The following is a 23,015-nucleotide window of genomic DNA, read 5'->3' as shown; positions in this document are numbered from 1 at the left end:
TGGGGTCAATAATGGAGGGGTCCCCTCAGATTATGTGTGGTCATATGCCTACAAAGTTGCGTGGTGATCGGTGAAACCCTTGAGATGTTATACACCTTTATGTGATGAGCCACGCCCTCCGCAATATTCATTGCCTTATAGAAGCTCAGTTTTAGTAAGTTTTCCAACTTTTGCCAAGAGGGAACTTTAGATATTGGTCCCTAGATTATGTTCACCCAGTTTCATGCAGATCGCTCAAACTTCCTAGGAAGGGATCGATTTTAAGGTTTTTTCAAAAAATTCAAAATGCCGAAAAATCTATATAACCGGAAGTTATGGGTTCTTGAGGCAAATGTGTTCCTCATGAGGAGAGGCATCTCTGTGCAAAGTTTCATGTCTCTACGACATACGGGGCATGAGATATGCCCATTCAAACTTTGCAATTTCAATTGGTTGCTATAGCGCCCCCCTTTGGCCAACTGATGTAATATTGCTTCATTCGCATCCTCCCATGACCCTCTACCACTGTGCCAAATTTCACATGGATTGACCAAGTCAGTGAGGAGAAAAACGTGGAATAGACACACCCACACCCACAGACAGACAGAGTTTTCGTCATCATATAGTAAGATTGCTTAAAAATGTAAAAATGTAGAATATTTAAAAATATTTTACTACATGTTCATGTTCCCTAGTTCTTGTTTTAATTAAACATGTTTAAATAGTTTCAATGGGTTGCTTCTTTTTTTTTTTTTTAACATTGTGCCAGCCAACCTCATGATGGGGCTAGTTGGCACAAACACACAACATGACTTTAATCATGAGTAACCTAATTTTAGAAAACATTTGCACACATCAAAACATATACATATATAGCTAAGACCTTTACATTTAATTTGCTGCTGATTAGATTATTCTAACATAAATTATGCCAGAGAAATATGGCAGACAGTGAAAAGTGTGCCAGCCAACCCTGGTCTTCCCTACATGAGCTTTTGGACAGGGGTAGATAAGTCCAAACAGAACTTACAGAGTCCATGGATAAACAGGAACAGGGGCCAGAAAAACATGCAGGCCAATAGAGATTCCGATTAGGTTCAGGTACAGACACTGGTTACAGGGTTGCAGGCTTCAGGTTTACAGATACATGTAGCTTGAAAGCAAGGCATGAGGCAAAAGGGTCTGGTATATGTACTGCAGGGCTGATGAGGGAAAGTGGAAACAGGTGAGAGTTCAGGTGAATGCAGGGCAGGAGGAAGTGGCTGGGTGTGAGAGTCAGGTGACTGGGAGAGGTGGAAAAGTGCGAGGGCATCTGGTGGATGGAAGGAGAATAGCAATGATGGCAAGGAAAGGCATGGGAGAAGACAGAGGTGACTTGAGGGACAGAGCAATGAGCAAATACAGAGTATGGATGGATTACCGAACAGGCCTGTGTCATCTGTCATGGCCCGCCCCTTGGCCTTCACTTGCAAAATGTCACTCAAATTGACATGTACCGACCAGGAGGGGACTCAAAATGAACACAAAGAGACACATAAGGGCCACAGAGAGATGCACAGGGACTGCAAAGAGACACAAAACGGGGGAAAAAAAAAAAACACAAAGAGGCAGAAAATGACCAAAAAAGACACAAATTACCTCAAAGAGACACAAAAGGGCTACAAAGAGAGGCAAAATCACCATGGACACAAAACCACAAAGAGATGCATAATGACACGCAAAACAAACAAAAACAGGAGAAAAATCTGTGTCTTGTCCCTGTGTAGGACAGATGGTGTGACCTTTTGCATATCTGTGCCTAGTGGCCCATGGTCACATAATCCATCCATGACACTAAGGCAAAGGCTGCTAGGCCTCTCTTATAGAGATGGAGCCACAGGCAGGTGAGGTAGTAAGATACTGTAGATATGCATACACCATTTAAAGTTTGGGCAAACTTCCAACACAAGAAAAGCAGGAACTTTTCTATTATGTGACTGTCTTACCAGCATGCTGCTGACACCATACAATAATACAATCTATTAGACACAAGTGTCACATACACAGTTCATACTTAACTTCAAGACAACAAGTTTGGCACCCAAATGGGGACTCGAGTTGCTTATAGCAAAGCCATGGCATGTTTAATCATTAACAACCTGTCACAGCCATGAGCCAGATCCTGTGTACTTTGGCCTTAAACATAAACAGCCTCTTTAGAGATAAGTGTTCAGCAATATAGGTTTGATTTCTTCTCTGACTGAACATTTGTAATTCAAATAATATTGTCATTCACAGTCACAATAAACTGTGAGGTGTAAAGGGTACAAGGAAAGTGTGTGTGAGTGTTCAAATATTGTTTCTGACCATTAATGTAAGTGCAGGTGGAAAAAAATATCTAAACATTTATAATCTGAATTAACATCTCTCTGATACACAAAAAAATGGACATTATGGGCTCTATTTAAGCATACCATTGGGAGAAGAAGCATGTGGAGGGTTTGCTGATCCTGAAGTGCACTGCAATCTTAGTGCCAAGGACAGACACATATTGTGCGATCTGCCCAGAGCAGGTCGACAACTCCGCACACCTGTGTCCTGTCATATTTCTATCACTTTAAATTGGTAAAGTGACACATAAACCTTTCTAAAGTCACACAAACCCCTGCCTGGTTTCAACTTTCTTCAACCAACCAATGACTTGAGGCATGTCCAGAGAGCAGCTTGCACTACTCTGTGCCTCACTTGAGCCAGCCTGATTATTCTGATTATGGCACAAATGCCAGCGAGACAGAATAAAGATTAATGAGTGATTCTCAGCATCTGTTATCCACCACAGCTAGCAGTCTATACTGACAGCCTTTCATTTGACTTGATGACTCTCTTTACAGCCATCTGAAGGCTGCAGGTATCTGTTCCATCTACAGTCTGTAATTGGAGTGATGGTGTCACTGTCAAGCCACCATTACTCACAGCAGATCTGTTTGTTGGACAACCAGCACAAGACTGTTGTAAAGAATCTCTGTGCATATTTAAATGACTGACTAGCATGATGCGAGAAAAATTGTTTGGTTATGGTGGAGTTTACATAAACAAGAGACTGTAAGCCTGGACTGGAGTCTATCCCAGCTGTCATTGGTTGAGAGGCGGATGTTGAACTGACCATTCCCCAGCCTGGGAGGAGAGCGGCTGCAGGGACAGTCCCCTCATGCTGCATCTGAACTCTGTAAAGGCAGCAACACACAGTTTGAGTTGGATAAGCAAGGATGTTAGCTAAGCAGTCCTTCAGTGTGACCATATGCAGCTCCGAACACCTCTGAATCTGGTCTGAGCAGTCAGATGTCAAGATACATTGAGAACGCATTCAGTGCATTCATACCTGTACTTAGTGATCTGATCACCTTGGATGCATGTTAACAGGGCTGCCAACTTTTCAAAAAACCTTGGAGTGAGATTCAGTGGGGCCGACCACAGTTTTGTCGTTTAGGCCTACGCATTAATACATTAGAGAGAGAGTGGGGGAATGACTTGCAATAAATGGTTGCAAGCCGGAGTCGAACTCGTGAGTGCTGCAGTGAGTCTGTATATGGGGCACCGGCACTATCCACTACGACGCCCCTGAATATAGAGATTAAAAGCTAAGGACTAACTTCTTCACAATGCACATGCCAACATACCTGGAGGTGAGAAATGCAAGACTTGAAATATTTCTTCTTCCTCTTCGTTCTATTAGGAGGGCATCATTCGTCATTGAAGGTGCTAGTAGCCTAGTTATTTAAGGTGGCGCCACCTACCCTACAAGAGTGGAACGACTACCAGCACTTTCTTTTTTTTTTCCCGAGTGAGAAATTGGAGGTGTGGCGTGAGACCATGTGAAATCAACCAATTGCATGACTCTCACGGCGAATGCGTGAGAATTGGCAGCTATGACAGGTGTAAACAGGGCCTCTTTTACATAACATATGCTTTAGGAATGATTTGATTTGGAAGTGCTTAAAAAATGTATATGCATTTCAGCTGAATATGTGAAGTGCAAATATTCTATTTCCTCACCTTGAGAAAAAAATGACGGAGCATCATTCTGGTGTGCTGTGGACGCACTGCAACCCTGAATACACCCATAACACAGAAGCTGCGGGTTTACAAGGGGTAACCCCAGACTGTTATTATTCAGGGAGATGATTGAAAAGCTGATACACAATGCAGAAAAAAAAATCAGAAATTCTCAACAGGAGGTCTTCAACTTTATTAACAGGCAGTATAAGATGGTAGATAATTCAGCTATACAAGTTAATCAGTAGCTTTAGCACTAGAGCTGTTACAGTGAGGTTATTTCATGTCAAGGGTGATTGAAGTCGTCTGTTCTGAGTGTTAATATATATATGGTAATGTTATATTTATTTACACTCATCTTGAAAGTTTTAACATTGCAAAACAAAACCCGAACCCCAAAAAAGAAAACTACATAACACAGAGTTATTGATAATGCTTGATAATGAAGAATCTCCATTATGGAATCTCATTTTCCAAGATCTTAATTGTCAAACTAAAGTTTACATAGACAGTCAAAATCAGAACATGTTTTCAGAATCTGAGTCTGTACTGAAACTGGATGTCTTTTACGGGATGAAGCGCTCCAAAGCCCGCTCGATGGAAGTCAGTATCAGGTATTTTTTCACGAGGATTCTTCAGCTCAAACTCAAAGTAGACCAACATGAGGAAAATAAACTGTTTCAGCTCATTGATGGCAAAGAACCTCCCAGGACACATGGAGACCCCAGCACCAAAAGGCATGTTATAATACGGCACCTTCTTCCCTGCTTTGTAGAAATCAGTTTTCTTGCTCCCATCTGGATTCAGAAAGCGGTCATATTTGAATGAATGTGGGTCAGGATGGATCTCTGGGTCAGTCTGGACAGTAATCCAAGGAATGACTGCACATCTGTCACCCTTGCGAATATGGTATTTGCAACCATCAGCCATGTTGTAAGTCATATCATGGCCCACTACTCTGGAGAGGAGAGGCATAGATGTGAGTCGCAAGGTCTCCTCTACAGCGCTATCCAGGATTGGTGTTTTCATCAGCATATCACAAGTCACATTGATCAAAGGGCCACCACATAGCACTTCCTGGCCAGACTCCTTCAGAACCTTCTCTGCCTCCCCCCTCACAGCCGTCATGGCTTCAGGGTGTTTCATGAGGAAGAGGAGCAGCCAGAATGCAGAAGGCCCTGTGTTGCCTTGGGAAACAAAAAGAAGCACAAGCATGTACCTGTCTATCATTGACTCCTTTATACCCAACTCCTGTCTGGCCAGCTGCATGTCCCACAGCCAGCGACTGATGTTGTCCTTGTTCCTTATCTTCTGCATTGACAGAGCGTTCCAGAAGAATGCCTTTACCCTCTCTGCCTCCTTCCTCTCCGTCAGGGGCACGACACCAAAAGCCAGATCAGGGAGGAAGTCAACAAATTTACAGAACTCAATAAATAAGGCTTCTGATTCAGTTTTGTCTTTCTCTTTGGCTTTGTCTACACTTCCTTCAGACTCGTGTGACGCATTGCCAAAAAGAGATAAGTAACCAGCCCTAAAAATAATATTGTAGCTGTATTTAAACAGACTGTCTTCTATCCAGGTCTTCCGAACTGCAGAGGAGTCAGTGTTCTGCAACATAATGTTCTGCAAATTACACATCATGGACTGTGTCAACACCTCCAGCCCAGGCCCCCTCAGGTGCTTGTAGCTTGTCACCATGAGAGTCTGGTGCTCATTCCCGAAAGATTTGTAACCAAAGATTCGGTGCAAAAGCTGCCTGGCAAACTTGTTGAAGTTCAGTTTTTCTCGATCTTCCTTAACAAAGGCCACCAGTGAGAGAGAATCCATAATAAATGTAATGTAATTGCCTCCCAGCTGTACCGTGAATACATCTCCATGCTTTTTCTTCATCTTCTTTAGGAACTTAACTGTGTCCTTGCGAAACTCTAAGGCATGACCCAGCCATGGGACAAGCCCCTTGTCCAAAGGAGGTTCTCCTGGTCGCTGCTGTCGAAACACCCCCAGCAGGTACAGGCCTCCAATTGAGAAGGCAAGAAAACCAAGAAGGATTGGTAGCAGCATAGTAATGATTAATTCCTCTAATCAGCTACAGAGGGATCTGTGATTAAGGTCCACATCCTTCATTATATATACACTCTTTTTCTCCGACCTTTGCTCATGTTTTTGCTCATGTGCGTTTAACCTACAAACATTAAACATTAACATGAATAACCCAGCACTTTTGGTTCCAGAGGTACTATATCGAAAGTGTTTGGTGGAAATGGGGCTCAACAAAACAGATACTTGGGAACCATCCTGGATGATATGCTAACCTTTGATGCCAACACCATTTTTATAATAAAAAATTAAACCAAAGACTGTTTTTCTTAAGGAGGTTCAGAAGATAATGTTGACAAGTCTCTTTCTAATGTGTGCTCTACTTCTTTTATTGGGTTATTTTTAACATGCACTATGATCTGCTGGTTTGGTAATCTCAGTGTGAAAAACAAAATCCAGTTTGTGAAAAATGTTAATGTGTGCCGTGAAGTGACTGGTGTAAATTTATCTTTGCCAGTTGTACCAAGTCAGAGCCACACAGAAAGCTCAGGTAATCTTATTGGATGTCCAGCAACCTCTACATGGTGACTTTTATTTCATCAGCTGTTGACTTTTTAAGCAAAATGGGATTAGGCGTGTGTCTCTCTCTTTTCCGTTGTTTCGTAACAAAATACTACAACAACAGTGGCACAAACCTGTGTATGTCTATGTGTTTATGTAGGTCTATATTGTATCTATTGTATGGATTACATTTTATTTATTGTTGTACTTAATATTCACCTCTATTGCCGGCTGTTTGTGAGAGAGATTGTCTCTAGAGGACATAAAAGCTTTAAAGCTTTTCTCTAAAAATAGACTTGCAGGGAGAGTAAAAAAAAAAAAAAAAAAAAATCTTAAGGTCTATAGAAGCTCTGTGAGACTGTATGTAGGCAGTGTGATGAGTTAATATAAATACTGACCAGTTAAAATCAATTAAACTATTTGTGTAGCAAATAATCTTTACAGATTATTCACAAGCTGATACTAAGGGCTCACATACAAGCAGTAAAACGAAGACTAGTGCACACAAGAAATTAAGTAAATTACACTTTCCTCATACAAACTGCATTCCAGTGAACTTTAATGGTTTATGCCCTCGGCGCACTACTGAAAACAGTGCCCCATTTTCTATTAATTGAATAAAGGAATCAGTTTTGAATTCTGAAATTGAACTGAGAGATTCCCAAAGATTCCAACCTCTAGCACAAAGCAGCCACCTCCCCAAATATATTTCCTGACTTTGTCTCAAGCACCTTGAAAAAACAGGCCAAGTGTGTTCACATTCTGATCGAATCTGGATGCTCATTTCATCCAAACTATTCCCAAGATATGGTCCTGTATATCAGAGAGAGGGGGAGACCAAAGGTGATGGATTATGCCATTATCCACAAACAGGTTTCTGCACCAGAATTTGTCATATACCTGACCTTGGCTGTTGAAATGAATAGTACCCTCAACTTGCCATGTCACCAAAACTTTTTTTACCCCCTATATCTCCTACTCTATTTCCCTATTGTCCTGTCCAAACAGAAAACCCCTCACAGGAATCCTGCATAGTTAGACCTGAGTTTTAGCTGAATAAATCACTATGTACTTAGCACTGGATGCGGTACAGAATATTGCAATGACACCCAATGGGATCGAGATAATGGAATTGTTATTGAATAAAAGAAAATTGGCATGCAGAAAACCACTCTTCCAAACTTTTAAATGGCTCCTGTTTTGAATCGATTCCTGAGGGACAAAATTTGTTTACACTCATATCTTTCCTGGTTGGAAAAAAAAGAATAAACAAGCAGCTGTCATTTTAAGGAAAAAAAATCTACACCATACAGTAGAAGTGCATTATGTTAATGCTTTATATTCATCACACACTCCAGAGACGAAAGACTGAGACACTGCCCTTTTACATAGCAGCCTAATTTTAGCCAGGGCAGCTATAACTACTTAGATTCCCTTTCTGAAGGGCTAATCAGGGTTAAACTGTTGCAGGGATGTGATCATGTTCAGGCAGAAAGAGAACAGATAAGGATGCTCAAGGACAGTTGTTTTGAAAGGCACTATTTGAAGTTATTGATTCCCCCCCTTCCCTTGTGTTAGCACTCATTTGAATGACCTTGCTGTGCTGTTCATATCAACAACCAAGGAGCGTACCACAGTGTACCCATCATCAGCTTACAGATGATCCCACGTATTTTAATTACTACGTGTTCGACGTTAAACAGGAGCAAGGAAACATTTTTTTCTATCCCTTAATCTGTTTTTTTTTTTTAATTTTCCTGTCTGCCTTCCCTTTATCATCCCTTCCTCCTGACTTTATCTAATTCCTTGACCTTTCCTCACCTCCATTTCTTATTCTTCACACACTGTCTGTGGATATCTCTTTCAGCTTGCAATCACTATGCCATAGTGGGGAGAGAAGGTGGTGTCTTCGTAATAAATTACAGCGTAGGGCATTTCATGGGAGCATTAGTCTAAAATGCCTTGCAGTACCAGGGCAAAATCCATATTTCTGGCATGGTTGTCTCCAGTGGAAAATGGACCGCAAAGCCTTCCGTGCCACATTCTCTCCATTCAGCTACATTTGTCATGCACAGTGCAGCAGGTAATGTAGTCTTTCAAGGCTAGACATATCAGCGTGTGTATTTATATGTAGGCTACATCTGGAGTCAACCAGGGTAGGATTTAGCTCAAATAGGGGTGAGAACAATGAAAGTGAAATCTGAAATTATTCATCAATGCAACACCTGAAAGTGGTGTTCAAAACAAGAATGGAGCAAATTTATCCACAGCTATAGCTCACATTAAAGCAATATTAAGTGCCCATATGTCAATTTGAAACTGAAATCCCCTCCTAATGCACACATGATTTGAGGCTTTGACTTTTTGAGTGTAGTATCTGTCATACAAATCCAGTGGTTATCTTCTTACGTTACGGTCTTTTCTCATACAAATGTTGTCGTTTAATATGTGTCGCTGTCTCTCTATGTAATGCCTCAGTGAATCCAGGTTAAGCGGGTAAACATAACAGATAAAACGTAAAAACAGACATGGATCAGGAAACCAGCCACAGGCAGAAGATCATGCAGGCAGGTAACAGGCAGATGAAGTGGTAAAACACTTAATGGACGACACAAGACAAGAACAGGTGGAGAAGGGCTAGTATATATAATGCAAGGGTAATGGGAGACGTGGGAACAGATGAGCAGGTGGATGGGGCAGTCAGGTGATGCGGAACGGTAAAACAGGGAAACAGGGGCTATTGCAGGTCAGGAGGGAGTGACAGGGTCTGACGGGAGAGTTGATATGCAGTTAAATTAACAGGCTGAGAGGGGAAAATGGCAAGAGGCTAATAGCGACACTTCACAACTCAGCAAAGAAATACAGTCTGTGGAAAGACAAAGAGGATATTTTGTAAGAATGCACTATAATTTTAGGAGATACTTGATTTGACTGCTGAAGCTCATGCTCCTTGATCCTTACCTTCAGACTGCAGGCAAATCAGACTTGCTACTCAAATCAGATCTTAAAGTCATACTGTCTGCACTGTTATTTGCAAGTGATCAGAGCATCGTTGTGTGTCCAGACAGCAACAACCTATCTGCATGGGTTGCTGCGGTAACGTTATGGCGTAAGCAACTAGGCTTAGGCTTTGTGTATGTTTTTCTACAAAAAGTTATGCACCAAAATTCGTACATATCCCTTGTAATCATGAGCCAGTAATTCATGCACAACCCATGTATTTTGGAAGGCTGGGCTTGCAGGACCAATGCCGTGATGGGGTAAAGAAGGAGCGGTCCCTGTGTGGAGGTAGGTTGGGGTGGTGGATGGGTCACAAAAAACAGGACTTTCACCCAAGACAGGTGTTTACAATGGGTTTACAACACATCCTCACCATGTTTCTTTTCTTAAACCTAACCCTTTTAACTTTATGTTAAGAGTGTAACATCATTCGTTGGGCTCTAATTTGTGAGATGTCAGAGGAACTGCTGTACGAGGGTACGTTGAGTAGCTACATAGCTCCATTTTGCAAGCATGAGAATTGGAGGCAAACAACAACAACTGTTCTAGCACAGAAAAAATGGATGAAAAATCACAGAGAACATTCAGTGTCAGATTTATCATTATGGATTTATTTCACAAAGCCTCCAAAAGAGGCTGCAGCTCATAGCTGGATTGCAAAACTTCTGAAAGGAATCTGATCACACCATGGCCCTCGTTGGAGCTGCATGAAGGTTAACGTTAGCTTCTGGGCAAAAATAATTTTCTTTCGAGCAGCATTCCAGAGATATTTATTAATGCTATGTTGCATACGACATTATCAACCCCAGGAATAACCTTTATAGTGTCTGGTATGTCAGATTTTTCTCATCAGTCCTATTAAAGGGTTGGTGGTGAGACCAAAGGGGCAAGACTAGGACACACCGGAGGCAATCACTGCTCGTCAAAAAATATGCCCCTGTTATTTTCAGTGTGCAACCCCTCACTGGTGGTGGCTACACGTGTCCTGGACGCACTGCCCTGCATCCAGCCTCGCCAGCCCCGGAATTAAATGCACTTTCCTCCCCACTCACTCTCTACTTGTACATACCAACTCCCATAGCAGCTCTTTTTCTCTGCTCCTATGGCAGCTTGACTCCTCTCCTCACCACTGAAGTATAACGAGAACTTGGCAGCTGTTGCTGTGTCTCATGTGTGACAAAGACGAGATGAAGACACGCTCGTTGTTGATGTCGAGATCCTGAGCTAACCGACCCACAATGCAGTCGTTATAAAGACAACAGCCAAAAAGATTTTGCCTGGCGAGTCATAGCTGTGGAAATGGGCAGTTTAGGTGAGAAATAAAGTTTAATTAGGGGCTGTCCACACATGATTTTAAGCTAACGCATAGGTGGAGGAAGGACAGATTTCTTGGTAAAAGTAGTAATAACTTTGTGTGGTTGTCTGTTGACGAGCTGCAGCGCGACATGTCCAGTGTGTGGTAGGGGTGGCACTTGATGTGTGTCACGTGATGCGCAGTGGCGTTACCCATGTGTTTTCAGCTGGAGACAGGCTATTGCAAATGTAGTTTGGATCCAATCTGTGAATCTTACATGTGTTTTTTTGCTTTTCAGTATTTGTAAACCAACCTGAATACAGTCTGGATATGCCAAAAAGCAGATTTGGGCTGGCAGTCAGGATAAGGCCTATGTTGCTCAATCTTTGCTCAACCTTATCCAGTCTTTTTTTTTTTTTTACATCCCTGCATTTGTGCGTTCACACCTTTCAGGGATTTTTCAATGTTGTCTAACCTTTCCGACAAGCCCTCTCTCATATCTCAGCCAGCACCTTGACAATCAGGTTGCTAGCAACTCCTTCCGCCTTACAAGCTGTAGTTGAGCTAGATTCCAGGTTGTCATAAGTTTACTTGCACCTTTATTTTTGTCACTCCTACTTTGGTTCATTACACTTATATTCCATTAATAAACCATTATAAATGATTTGTTAAACATGGGTTTACAGTCAACAGGGTTGGCAGCTCAGTTATTAATCTGTCATCACGTTGGGAGGCAAAGCCGGAAGCCCTAATTATGTGTCTTAAACTTGTGTCACCTTAAACTTTCTTTGAAATGAGTACAATTATTGCAGCAGCATTTCATGTTGTCAGTATGTTGTGGATCACAGAGAGTCAAAAACACTTAAGTCATCCGTTTTATGATGACTCTTCTAAATCTGATGCGTACAGCAGTGCATCCTTCCCAGCACATCATCATCTCGTCTTGTCATCCCAAAAAGAACTGATGCGTCTTGCCGAGACACAAAAAAAAAAAAAAAAACGAGGCTGAGTTGAGTGCATGCCAGCGCAGATGCCAGATTCTTAAAGGTCAATACACTCCAAAACTAAACCATACCAGACTGTGCCCTGGGGCAGGTGGGTTCAAATTCCAAGCTCGTAAGATAGTCTCGCTTCTTCATTTTGGCATAAACTGCAGCTGTGATGAGAAACTAGTTGTGAAGATGAACAAACAATCTGAAACACAGGAATAGGTGAGGCAGGGAGGAAGAGGAAATGAACACATCAGTGCTTTAAACATACTAATATCCTAGTGTTCCCACCTTCCTGTCTGTCATGTGTAAGATCTGAGGAGCTCCATACACTATGGCTGTCATTTGTTTTCCCTGCACTTGATTTCACACTGAGTCTCTCTGTTTTTCTTTGCCTCTCATCCTTGTCTTCTTTCTTTCTGATCCTTGCCTGCTCATTCCCTTTTACACATTGTTCCACCAGATGTCTACTTTGAAACGTCAACTTTCCCCCCTCTTTCAAATTGTCAATGAAACTCTGAGAAGAGGATACAGAGCATGTTGGTGGCTTCGTTTTCCTTTCCCCTCTCATCTCTCTTTTACATAAATATTTGTCCACTGGTCTTCGTCTCTGTCTGTTTCTGTCTCACTATTTTTATCACCGTCTTTCTTCCTGTCTGTTCTTTTGGTCTTCCCTGTCTCTTTTCTGTCCTTTACTTTGTCTCTCGCTTTCTATCCTCGCACCGCTCTCAGCTGTACTAATGAAAGGATGACTGATGTAGGTGTTGGCTGGGAGATGGAACCTGTCATTTATTTTCTGTTTTTCCGAGGGGCTTGCCTAAGGCCAGACTCACCTCGACCATACTATACATTACAATGTTCACACCCACCTTGGAAATCTGGGTCTTATTTGACCAGTCTATGCATCTCGACAAGCATGTCACATCCCTCACCCGCACCTGCTTCTTTCACCTCAGAGATATTGCAAAACTTCAGTCCATCATATCCAACTCGGAATTAGAAATGTCTGTACATGCCTTTATCTCACCAAGGCTTGATTACTGTAATTCTCTGTTCACCTGCCTCAACAAATCATCCGTCAGCCAACTTGCTAACTGCTCACCAGGTCCAAGAAATCATGCCACATCAAACTCATCCTTGTTGCTCTGCACTGGCTCTCAATTCAGAATTCATTTCAAGATCATGTTATTTACCCACAGAGCCCTCCACGGCCACGCCCCCTCCTACATATCTGATCTCATCCTCCCATATTCCTCCAGCTGATCACTACGATCAGCCGACCAGGAGCTTCAGGTGGTCCCCAGGACCAGACTAAAGACCAAAGGAGACCGAGCCTTTGGGGTAGTGGCTCCAGGGCTCTGGAGTGCCCTCCCCCTGGCCCTGCGTTCAGTCCCACCCGAGAGCACTTTTAAACAGCAGCTGAAGACTCACCTGTACAAGCAGGCTTTCTCCCACCTATAGCCAACCACCGTCCTCTTCTCGTCGTATTGGTTGTCTTATTTTATTTTATTACCTTGTATTCTATTGTATTGTTTATTGATGTAAAGCACTCTGTGCATTCGTGCTGTGATGGGTGCTATATAAATAAAGTTTTACTTACTTATTTACGTCCTATTACTATACAAGCTTTTAGACCATGCTGAAATAGCACACACTTGTATGGTATAATACTAGATCCATACATATGCACAGACAGACTACACATACTGCTCTCATCGTGCTGTTGCCACCGACAGACTGATGTTTGCCAGCGTCCCAGGGAGTGGGAGTCAAAACAATACCCTGTAATTGAATCCCTGTTGTCACCGTGTACCTCACTCCTTCTCTCTTATTGTGGCAACAATCTCTCACAGTCATCCTCACTCTTGAAGGGTGTTTGCCTCTTAGCTCGTCTGTCTTTCTTCCTTCTGTATATATCTTTACCTGGCCCTGGTCTTTTCCCTCTCGTCCCTATTTCCTTCAGATTTTGTGCCCTTCCAGCAGAGGTGGGACCAAGTCATTGCTTTTTAAGAAATGAGTAAGTCTCAAGTCATGTTACAAGTCCTGAACTTTGAGTTTGGAGTCCTAAGTAAGTCGTTATGCACTCTTCACCAAATGTAATGGCATTTTACACAACGGAGTAAATCTACATTGCTTTAAAAAGTGGTATTTATTTGTTAAGTCAAGTGTGACTGATGTTAATCATAAAAAAAGTGGTGCTGACAATGCACTTTCCTAACACTATTAACCACAGCAGAATTAATGTTGTGTGTCTCTGGCCTGTCTTGTTGTAAATATATTGTATAACAATCACTACTGTACATGGGGGCAGAGGTAATTTTTTCACATCTAGTGTTTCAGTCAATATTGTGAGTATTACATTGCTGCAAAACAACCGATTATGATAATATTATAACAAAATAACGCAAGTACAAACATTCAAAGAGCAATCAACCAAACAAACCAAGTGATGCCTCCTGCAACTAATAGTCAAGCTCAGTGAAGCTTCGGGAACACCGCAGTTAGGCCCACTTCAGCCTGTGTGCTGCTGAAGATGGATGCCTGGGATCTGGATGGTTTGCTGGTGGACTAATGAAGTGGAGGATAAAATTGTTGGGGGGGGGGGGGGTGAAACTACAAACGGCAGACTATTTGGCAACTTGCAGCCACTACAGAAATTCTCAGTAAGGTGTGTAAGGTGAGCCAGGAGAGGGACAGTGTGTCTGCACAGGGGCAGGTAGGTGATCTGGACGTACTATAAAGTTTGTAAGAACTGCCAGATGAGTGACGCTATTTTAGTTGCACATAGAGAAACTGTGTTGCGTGTTTTGTGTCATGTGATCGGCTCTTGACTGTAGCAGTGGCGCTAATCATTTACCAGCAGCAGAAAATAAAGGTGAAGCAATGCAGGAAATAAAGGGAAATAATTTGATTTATGGCACATACTTTCATCTTTGGGATTAGGCAAAGGTATCAAGTACTTGCAATTCAAAAGGCTGAAGACCAAGTGAAGTCCAAGTTGAATGCAAGTCGTTTTTGATTTTGTCAAGTCAAGTCTAATGTCATCATATTTGTGAATTGAGTCTGACTCGAGTCCAAGTCATATGACTGGAGCCCACACCTCTGACTTCCAGAGGTTAGTTTTGTCAGAATTGCTTTCACTATTTGCATGCAGTGGCATATCTTCCTATAGACAGCATAAGTAGAAGTCTAACTGTACGTTCACACCAAAAGCTGCCAGACCTGCAAAGGTGACAGGTCTTATCATTTTCAATGGACATGTGGTGACTAGAAGCGTTTTGAGCTGCAAAATCGATGAGCGGCGGCGGTTTGGCGAATTGAGCTGCAAATGAAAGCTGAAGACTGGGTAACTTATGTAAATTAGCTATGATGCATTTGAGCTGCAAATGACCAGCAACCAATCGGAATGTAGATGTCTATTGCTTGTGTGGAACCCAGAGAACATCCTCGGAAACTTTTAGTTCCTACCACACATTCGTTCCTACTTCAAAACAAGCAGCATGCTGTCAAACTGATCTATGTTCAGCCTGAAGTAGTCTGAGTGGGCGGAAGTTCGCTGCATAGATCAGCCTCTGATTGGGCGGAATGAGCCACCCGCTGAAGTCCCGCCCTACCACCTCCGGTTGCAGTTTTCAACACGTCCTTTACTAACTTTTGCGGTGTTTGATCTTGCGGGGATGTAGCCATTTTTCTGCCATGGTTCGCGTCCTGTAGGTGATATTTTTGTGGGCGTGTTACACCAAAACCTGTTTCCCCCCAGCAATACTTTTGCAAGCGCACCCTTGCTGTGGCACCGTCCAGAACGATTGTGATTGGTTGAAAGAAATACAAGCAGCCGGGACGTTTTTTTTTCTCCAATCTTAAAGTGAGAGTCGGCCCAGCCAGATCTTTCTTTCCTTGAGAAAGGTCTGGTGAGCGAGACTAAGCCTGAAGTAGCGCTGGAAGCTCTCCCCATCCAGCTGCAGCTCCTGCACCAGCCAATGATATTCCCCGTGCTGTTCACGGCCCCAGAGGATATCGTGAACCCAGACCCAACGGCGGCTACATCCACACAGGTACCACACGGCAGCACAAATTACAAGAGTGTCTTCTTCCATGTTGAATCGATACACAAGTGTGGACAAGCGTACGTACTTATACAATTTCTTTGTGTTCTGGCTTGTTAGTAGCGGGAATGCAATTCATTTGCTCTCCTTACCACCAGTTTAACTAATCGCACTGTAGGCACTCGAACCCAAACCATTAACAGTGTTTCCCCTAGGTTTACAGCTTTGGGGGGGAATAACAAATCAAAAAATTTTGCTCATATTCAGTTCGGGTTCGGCCCACTTGACATGCTGCTGTGTTGTGCTACAGCCTATTCAAGTACTGGAATTTGTTATTTACTTGACAACGCCTGAAGGCAACACAGGCTGTGTGTGTTTAATGTTTAATGTCGGACCTATTTAGACATTTTATTTCGTTTTCATTGTCCAAACGTGAAAGTTTCTGTACTCAGGCAAATGCACGAAGTCACATGTCTGTGCTCCAGCCAGTAACCTGCTTTGCGGCTCCTTTAAATTGAGAAGCATAATCGAACATTCAGAATTTGATGTCATGAGCGACTTGAGCTGCTTTCGCTGCCACAAATATTTTACCAGCGCCGCTGCTAGAGCGAATTCAGCTATTTTGCAGCTCTGGCAGCTTTTGGCGTGAACGTAGAGTAAAGTGGGATTTATACTCCTGCATTGAACTGACGCTCTGAGGCTCTGCATAAACACATACCCTACACAGAAGCCTGACATGCATTTCCTGGGAAATGTAACTACATGTTGTGGCGATGCAGACCTGTTTATTTTTTGTAAGCTGAAAACCATTTCACTTAGTGGAAACTTTAAATTACTTTTATCTCACAGATAAGAAACAATAAAGTGTGAAGAATAAAATATAGCCTCCACAAAATAGCATTTTAAGTCTAGTGAGTAATTTATCTTTGCATTATATGAGTAGAGGAAAGTCTGCTAGCCACAAAGTGGGGAGAGCATGTTTAGTGTAAGACAAATGTTTTGTCTAGGAACATTGTAAGTTATAACAGGGCCGAATTTTGTACTTGTGATTAATATTGTCGCTGTTAGGGCATGTTTTATGTGTGTGGTGTGTTTTGAATCAGTCAAACCAAGTAGAGTCTTACAGGTGTAACTGCAGAGTGACACAGACACACCACCCCATGGACACTTGCGTAGGCTCAGCATTAAGTTCTGTGGAGCTTTAAATCAGCCATAAGGCACCAAAATACTCCAAAATTGTTGACATTTTAAAAAAAAAATCAAACATAAGGGGAAATGGTGGAGTCGAGTGTGTGTGGAGAGCTTTACAGTGAGAGAAAATAAAAAGGCAAAAGCCATCTGGGGCACAGAAAAAAAAAACATGACAATAAAATTAGCAGATTTGCACATATTGTGTTCTCTTGTTGTTTGTCATTTATTAACAATGTTTGTTAGCGAAGTTGTTTAGTTATGTCGATTTCTCATTAACTGTTCACAGTTTGAAAAGTGTGCAACACATTTAAAAGTCGGGTATCTCCACTGGGTGAAATTATATATATCAGTGTCCATCTCTCTGCATGTGGTCATGAACACCACTTGTGCAAATACATTTGTGAGTGCAAACACACACATTTCTACTTGTGCTCATTTATGTCTTGCATATGTGTGTGTCCTCTGCGTTCTGAATGACACCTCAACCAGTCGGTCTCCTCCATGCCTCATCGCTCTTCATTGTTTTCCTGTTCGTCTGACTGACATGTCATCCTCAAAAGATGTTTGCATCGCCTAGGCACTCTAGATTGGACACGCTTGTGCGATCCCAGCCTGGGCTGTGTTTGAAGAAAGACAGGCAGTTTGGTTCTGGTTTATTTATAGTCTCCCACACTTGTTCACACTCTGGAGACTATGTTTTGATTAGACGTCTCACATGGGGAGATCAGGGCCTCAATAGTTACACATTATCTGTAGTATTTGCAGTATTTGTTTTAATGTTCTCGGATTGGTAAAGTGAGTGAAATCAGGCCAAGTCAATCATTTCTAGAAAGTTTTCTTTTAAAGGGAGACAGTACAAACTTGCCGGAGTTTAATGTTTGTTGTTTGTGTTTGTTCTTTAACATAACCACAGCACACCACATTGCATCGGGGTACAGTGTGCACATTGAAATCAATTAGCAACTAGCTCACAAATTGCAAGTAGGTCACTTCAAACTGAAACATAGACAGCCAGGATAGGATATCACTCACTTCACTTTAGAATGTAAAATAATCCAGGTCATAGTCCCAGGATGCTAAAAGGCACTACTTAGCTTTATTAAAGATGATGAATGTTGACTCAATCAGAAATATATCCCCAAGGAATGAATTCCATGTTAATATTTTTATTTTTTTAGCCACTATATCAGCATCTTCATAGAGATTATTGAGAAATTACCAGACAGATTGCCTTGAAATTTTGTACATACATTCATGATCCCCAGTGGATATATCCTAATGCTGATGGTGATCCTCTGACTTTTCCTCTATTGCCCACATGAGCTTCACATTTGTGGTTTTGAGTGAAGTGTCTCAACAAAAATTGGATGGATTGCAGTGAAATTCGGTACACACATTCATGTTCTCTCCAGGATGAAATACAATCACTTTGGCCATTACTTAACTTTTCACTCAGTCAACATATTAATTCATCCAGTACTTTTGTTTATGACGAAATACCTGCAGAACTAGTGTCATCCCCATCAACCTCTTCTGTACTTTGTCTTTAGTTCCAGGTAACAAATACTGTAGCCATCAGTCCCTCCAGGATTTTGTTGGCTTTTCTGGGATTGTTAAGACCTAAAATGTCTGATCTCACAGCAGCTTTTCTAAATAATTGTCATGCATGTAGCAATGTTTTAGACTCTTTTTTTTTGCAATGACATAAAAATTGCAAATAAAATTGCTTTTTTTGTGTGTAATTCATCAAATCAAAGATAATTTCCAGTGGGAATAAAACCACACTGTTCAAGTTTGTGAGACTACAATAAAGTTACCATTTACCATGCATATTTAATCTAACACACTTTGGTCTTTTCAGCACTTGCAAAAGATCCGGATGCAACACCCTCTCTCATGATGATTTGTCTTGTCTGTTATCCACACGTTTCAGCCGTTTTTTGGGTGTGTTTTGTGGTAGAAAAGTCAGTTAATTACTTTTGTTCATGTTTTGAGGTGCAAATCAGTTTACCCCCGTTTTAATGCAGAACATCAGGGAATAGCCTTGCACGGTCTTCAGCGGTAATTTTTGTTGGTAAATGTGAGATGTTGGTCTTGCACATGTTTGCATCTTCACAACCAGAAACAAGGAAATGAAGCTCAGTGTAAGTGCAGTCAGGAAGACTTTCTTTGTGCTCATCCATTCACAATTCTGGGTCCATCCCAAGTCTCTTAAATTACTGCTAGTTATCTTACCTAGCTGACTTTGCTAGCTGTTTAGCCCCTCCCACCTAGGAAAAATGCGAGGAGCTAGCGCTAGGAGCGATGAGTGAGCATTGTCGGTTTAAGGGACATGAGACGTCCTTTTCACTGAAGCGTCACGTGAAGCAACGTCCATTCCTGATGATGGTGGCTCCGTAAAACAGCCAGCGTCTGGCGTTACTATGGGTACATCCCAAGTCTCATTATATTCGCTGACCAAAACAGTAGCCCCCACCCCCTGCCGTCATGACTCTGGTCGCACACTTCTGTATGTAGCAGCCGCACATCACCGACAGTCCGATGAACAACGCAACGGGTTGTGACTGAAATAAACCTAATTGCAACATAACAATCTTGCATGAAATATCATTACTCTTTGAAGTAGGTACGTGAATTACAGCGATTCATTGCAAAGAATGCATGTAACGGGTACTTACTCTTGTACTGTTTCTCCGCCATCTCGTTCAAATGAGCCAGATGTAGAGGATGGGTATTTATACATCATGGCGTTCAGCTGAAAAACTCTTCCGGATAGGAAGCTCTTGACCATCCTAGCTTGTAGCTGCTTAAAGCTTGCTGCTAGCTCCTAGTGCTAGCTCCTCGCTGCACAAATAAGAGACTTGGGATGGCCTAGAAGATGGCGGACCTCGAACGACTTCCGGTTCAAGCGAGGAGCTAGCAGTAGCACTATAAAAATAAGAGACTTGGGACGGACCCTCTCTCTCTCTCCCACTCCCACTGCTTCCCCTATCAGCTGACTATGGGTGTTCACTCTTCTCATTATCCAATCAAACTTCGCCACAATCTCTATCAGCCAATCAGGATGCTACTGCAAAATTTTAAATCTGTTCCATCCTCTGCTGCTGTCAGCTGACATTTTAGGCAGAGGTGTCATGCCCTCCTCCACCCCGTTCACCTCCAGCCATCGTATCCAGAGTCCAGGACAAGCTCATTAAAGGCTCATTGAGGGGTTCCCTGTGCGACTATGGATTCATCACCCTCCTTTTATCATACCATCTCGATGGGGTCTACTCGCCAAAGACTTTTCACATTTTTCATCTTATGTGCACATGTTAATAAATATTATTTTCACTATAAAACCAAGTCTCTACTGTTTGAAATCAGTTTGGTGACGTTATGCGGGGCACTGCTATGACTGGTGAAACTCACGGGAAACTACGATGATTGGTCAAATTTGCGAAAAAGTTGTAAAATTGACTGGGAGTGGTTGAATTTGTGTCAACTGTCACAACATCCTGGCGGGGCTGTGCAATGTTCTGCAATATCAAAACCTCAATATGAATCTAATTGCCTTTGCCATTGCCATTGGAGCTACTTTCTACCAACTGAACCAGTGAGCCAACCTTTTAAAAACAACATCACCTCCTGAAGAACACAGCATTTCTGATCATTCTGAGGCACGTGGGTTGATTGAGGGTGAGAGGAGAGTGAGGGATGTGGACGGCTGAACAAGAGCAGTGAGCCACCAACCTGTAAGGAAAATTCTCTGGTCATATCTCCAAGTGACAACTGTGACAAGCACGCACACACTCATCCAGAGGTCTGTGATAAGGTAATCCATTTACTGGTGGGGGCTAGTATCCTGCTATCATGCTGAATGATGGAAACCAGCTTTCATCTTTCAACTCTCTCCCCCTGCATATAGCTCTCTCTTGCACACATATATACACACACACACACACACACACATACACATACACACACACTTTATCATTTTCAAGGATTAATCAGCTTATGACTATATGTAGGTGGTGAGAAGAAAACTCAGCCCCACAAAGATAAGCAGTTTCAGCCTGAGCCAGTAGGCAGGTGTAATGTAATTCAATCACAGCTTCTCAAATAGTTCTTTGGTTTGAGAGATCCTGTTCTGGTTCAATGCTGTACATGATTCTGCAGAGGTTGAAGACTACTGAAGGCTTTATAAAAAATATAAAACAGAATAATTAAGTACAGACAGACAGGTTACTTCAGAAAGTATTTGGATCTGGAAAGACAAAAGAGTCAGGAACTTTTACGGACACACACACACACACACACACACACACACACACACACACCTGTCACAGAAGAGGGGCTTCTGACATTTAGTTTATTGTGGGAAGTCTTTGAATTAAGCCACCGTCCATCTGTCATTGTGTGTGCATCCATATGTGTGTGTGTCTTAATGAGCTCCACAGAGCTACTTGTTTTGATGTTTTATTCTATTGTTTATTCTATTGAAATCTAGTGCATTTGGCACCGTGCGCATTGCTTCTTTTTTGTGCTTTTTGTGTGTGTGTGTGTATCTGTATCTTCATGTTTGTTTGCATCTACATCTCTCTTTGTGCATAAACATGCATAGGCACTTTATTTGTTGCTAATTAATTTTTTGCTGTTTTGGACATGGAAGCCGATCGACTAATGTTCCAGTTATAGTCCCGGAGGAAATTCAAATCAACAAACAAGGACCTTATTCTGAAAAACACAGAACAGGCAGCCTGCAGCTTGATCCCATGGTAATTCTTAGAAAATCCTTGAAGAAGCAGAGAATCTGGTTTCATCACTCTGTGTGAATATGTGATTGGAAAAACCCACATCAGCAAATATAAAGCAGTGGTTGCATGGGCCACTCGAATGTCAAAGGAGAAATTCGCCACAGTTTAAGTGGATATCCAGTCAGTGTCGGTGCTAAATGCAGTCAACTGAAGCAATACATTCCTCAGTATGTTTTGTATTGACAGAGACGCTGAGTTTACCTTTTTGCACAGCCTTTAAGTTCAGTGCCTAAATGCACCAGGATGCATTGCACTAGAGGTCTTGATGCTCAACCCCAAATACTCCCCAAACCCATATACTTCCTGTACATTCTATACTTCACTTTATACTTGACAGAAACAGACTCAGCCAGCTGTCAAAATCTTTGTCCAATAGTCGAACTGTAGTCTCCATCGATACAGTATAGTATTGCAATATTTTGCATGGCGATATTGTATCAATACATGGACGTCAAGTATCAATCAATTTTGTATTTATCGCATCATATTTTATTGCAATACTCAGCATTTTGCACACCTTTTAATATTGTAATAATATCGTATCGTGACCTAAGTATCGTGATAATATTTTATTGTGGGTCCTTCCCACCCTTAGCAGTTACACTGTAAAAAATATCCTGGTCCATAATCCTCTGCACTCATAATGTAGGATGCCATTTTGATGAACACACACCTAGTTTGCAATGCGAGACAAGAGGGAAATTTTGTTTTTGCATCTGGAGCATGCCCCTTGGATACCCAGAGGTGCAGACTAGAAATACAGCCAAAATAGCTTGTAGTTCTTCCGAGCACCCCTGATGTCAGTGGTTCGCAGAACAGCAGGTTTTAAAGCAGCTCCCAGAGACAGAGAAGTATAAAAAAAACATTTTGTTTTATGTCACACTTAGCCTCCATATACAGACTCTACATTCAGTGAATGTAGAGTCTGTAGGCAAACCCCGGAGATCTTGCCTCCGGAAGAAGAGCGGAAGAGCCCAGGTTTCTGGTTGTAGGCTGTTTGTAGTCTGCGTGATATTGACCAATCACGTTTGAGCCGGCTGCAGTTGTTGCCAGGTTAAATGGTCTGTGTGGTGAACTAACAAGGTGGAAC

At 42.1% G+C, this 23,015-nt stretch overlaps 2 protein-coding genes across 3 annotated transcripts in view; both read right to left on the bottom strand.

The window, feature by feature from the left end:
- grxcr2 (glutaredoxin and cysteine rich domain containing 2) overlaps positions 1 to 1,504 on the bottom strand; it is a 39,482-nt gene extending 37,978 nt beyond the window's left edge. For both annotated transcript variants that reach the window (XM_033639735.2, XM_033639716.2), the window contains exon 1: positions 1,010 to 1,504. The gene's annotated coding sequence lies outside the window, so the exon portion shown is untranslated. The remainder of the gene's footprint in view (positions 1 to 1,009) is intronic.
- A 2,676-nt stretch (positions 1,505 to 4,180) lies between these two features.
- On the bottom strand, positions 4,181 to 6,120 carry LOC117269563 (7-alpha-hydroxycholest-4-en-3-one 12-alpha-hydroxylase-like). The gene has a single exon (XM_033646662.2). It carries the CDS (start codon positions 6,070 to 6,072, stop codon positions 4,543 to 4,545), a length of 1,530 nt encoding a protein of 509 aa, XP_033502553.2. The 5' UTR covers positions 6,073 to 6,120; the 3' UTR covers positions 4,181 to 4,542.
- Positions 6,121 to 23,015: the final 16,895 nt, after the last annotated feature.

The sequence above is a fragment of the Epinephelus lanceolatus genome, chromosome 11 (assembly GCF_041903045.1).
Source record: "Epinephelus lanceolatus isolate andai-2023 chromosome 11, ASM4190304v1, whole genome shotgun sequence".
Lineage (NCBI taxonomy): Eukaryota > Metazoa > Chordata > Actinopteri > Perciformes > Serranidae > Epinephelus > Epinephelus lanceolatus.
The sequence above is the reverse complement of the archived record's forward strand: the minus strand, read 5'-3'. Positions and strand labels throughout refer to the sequence as shown.

Bases quoted from the DNA above. Each gene is read 5' to 3' on its own strand.
- LOC117269563 (XM_033646662.2), bottom strand. From the start codon at position 6,072: ATGCTGCTACCAATCCTTCTTGGTTTTCTTGCCTTCTCAATTGGAGGC.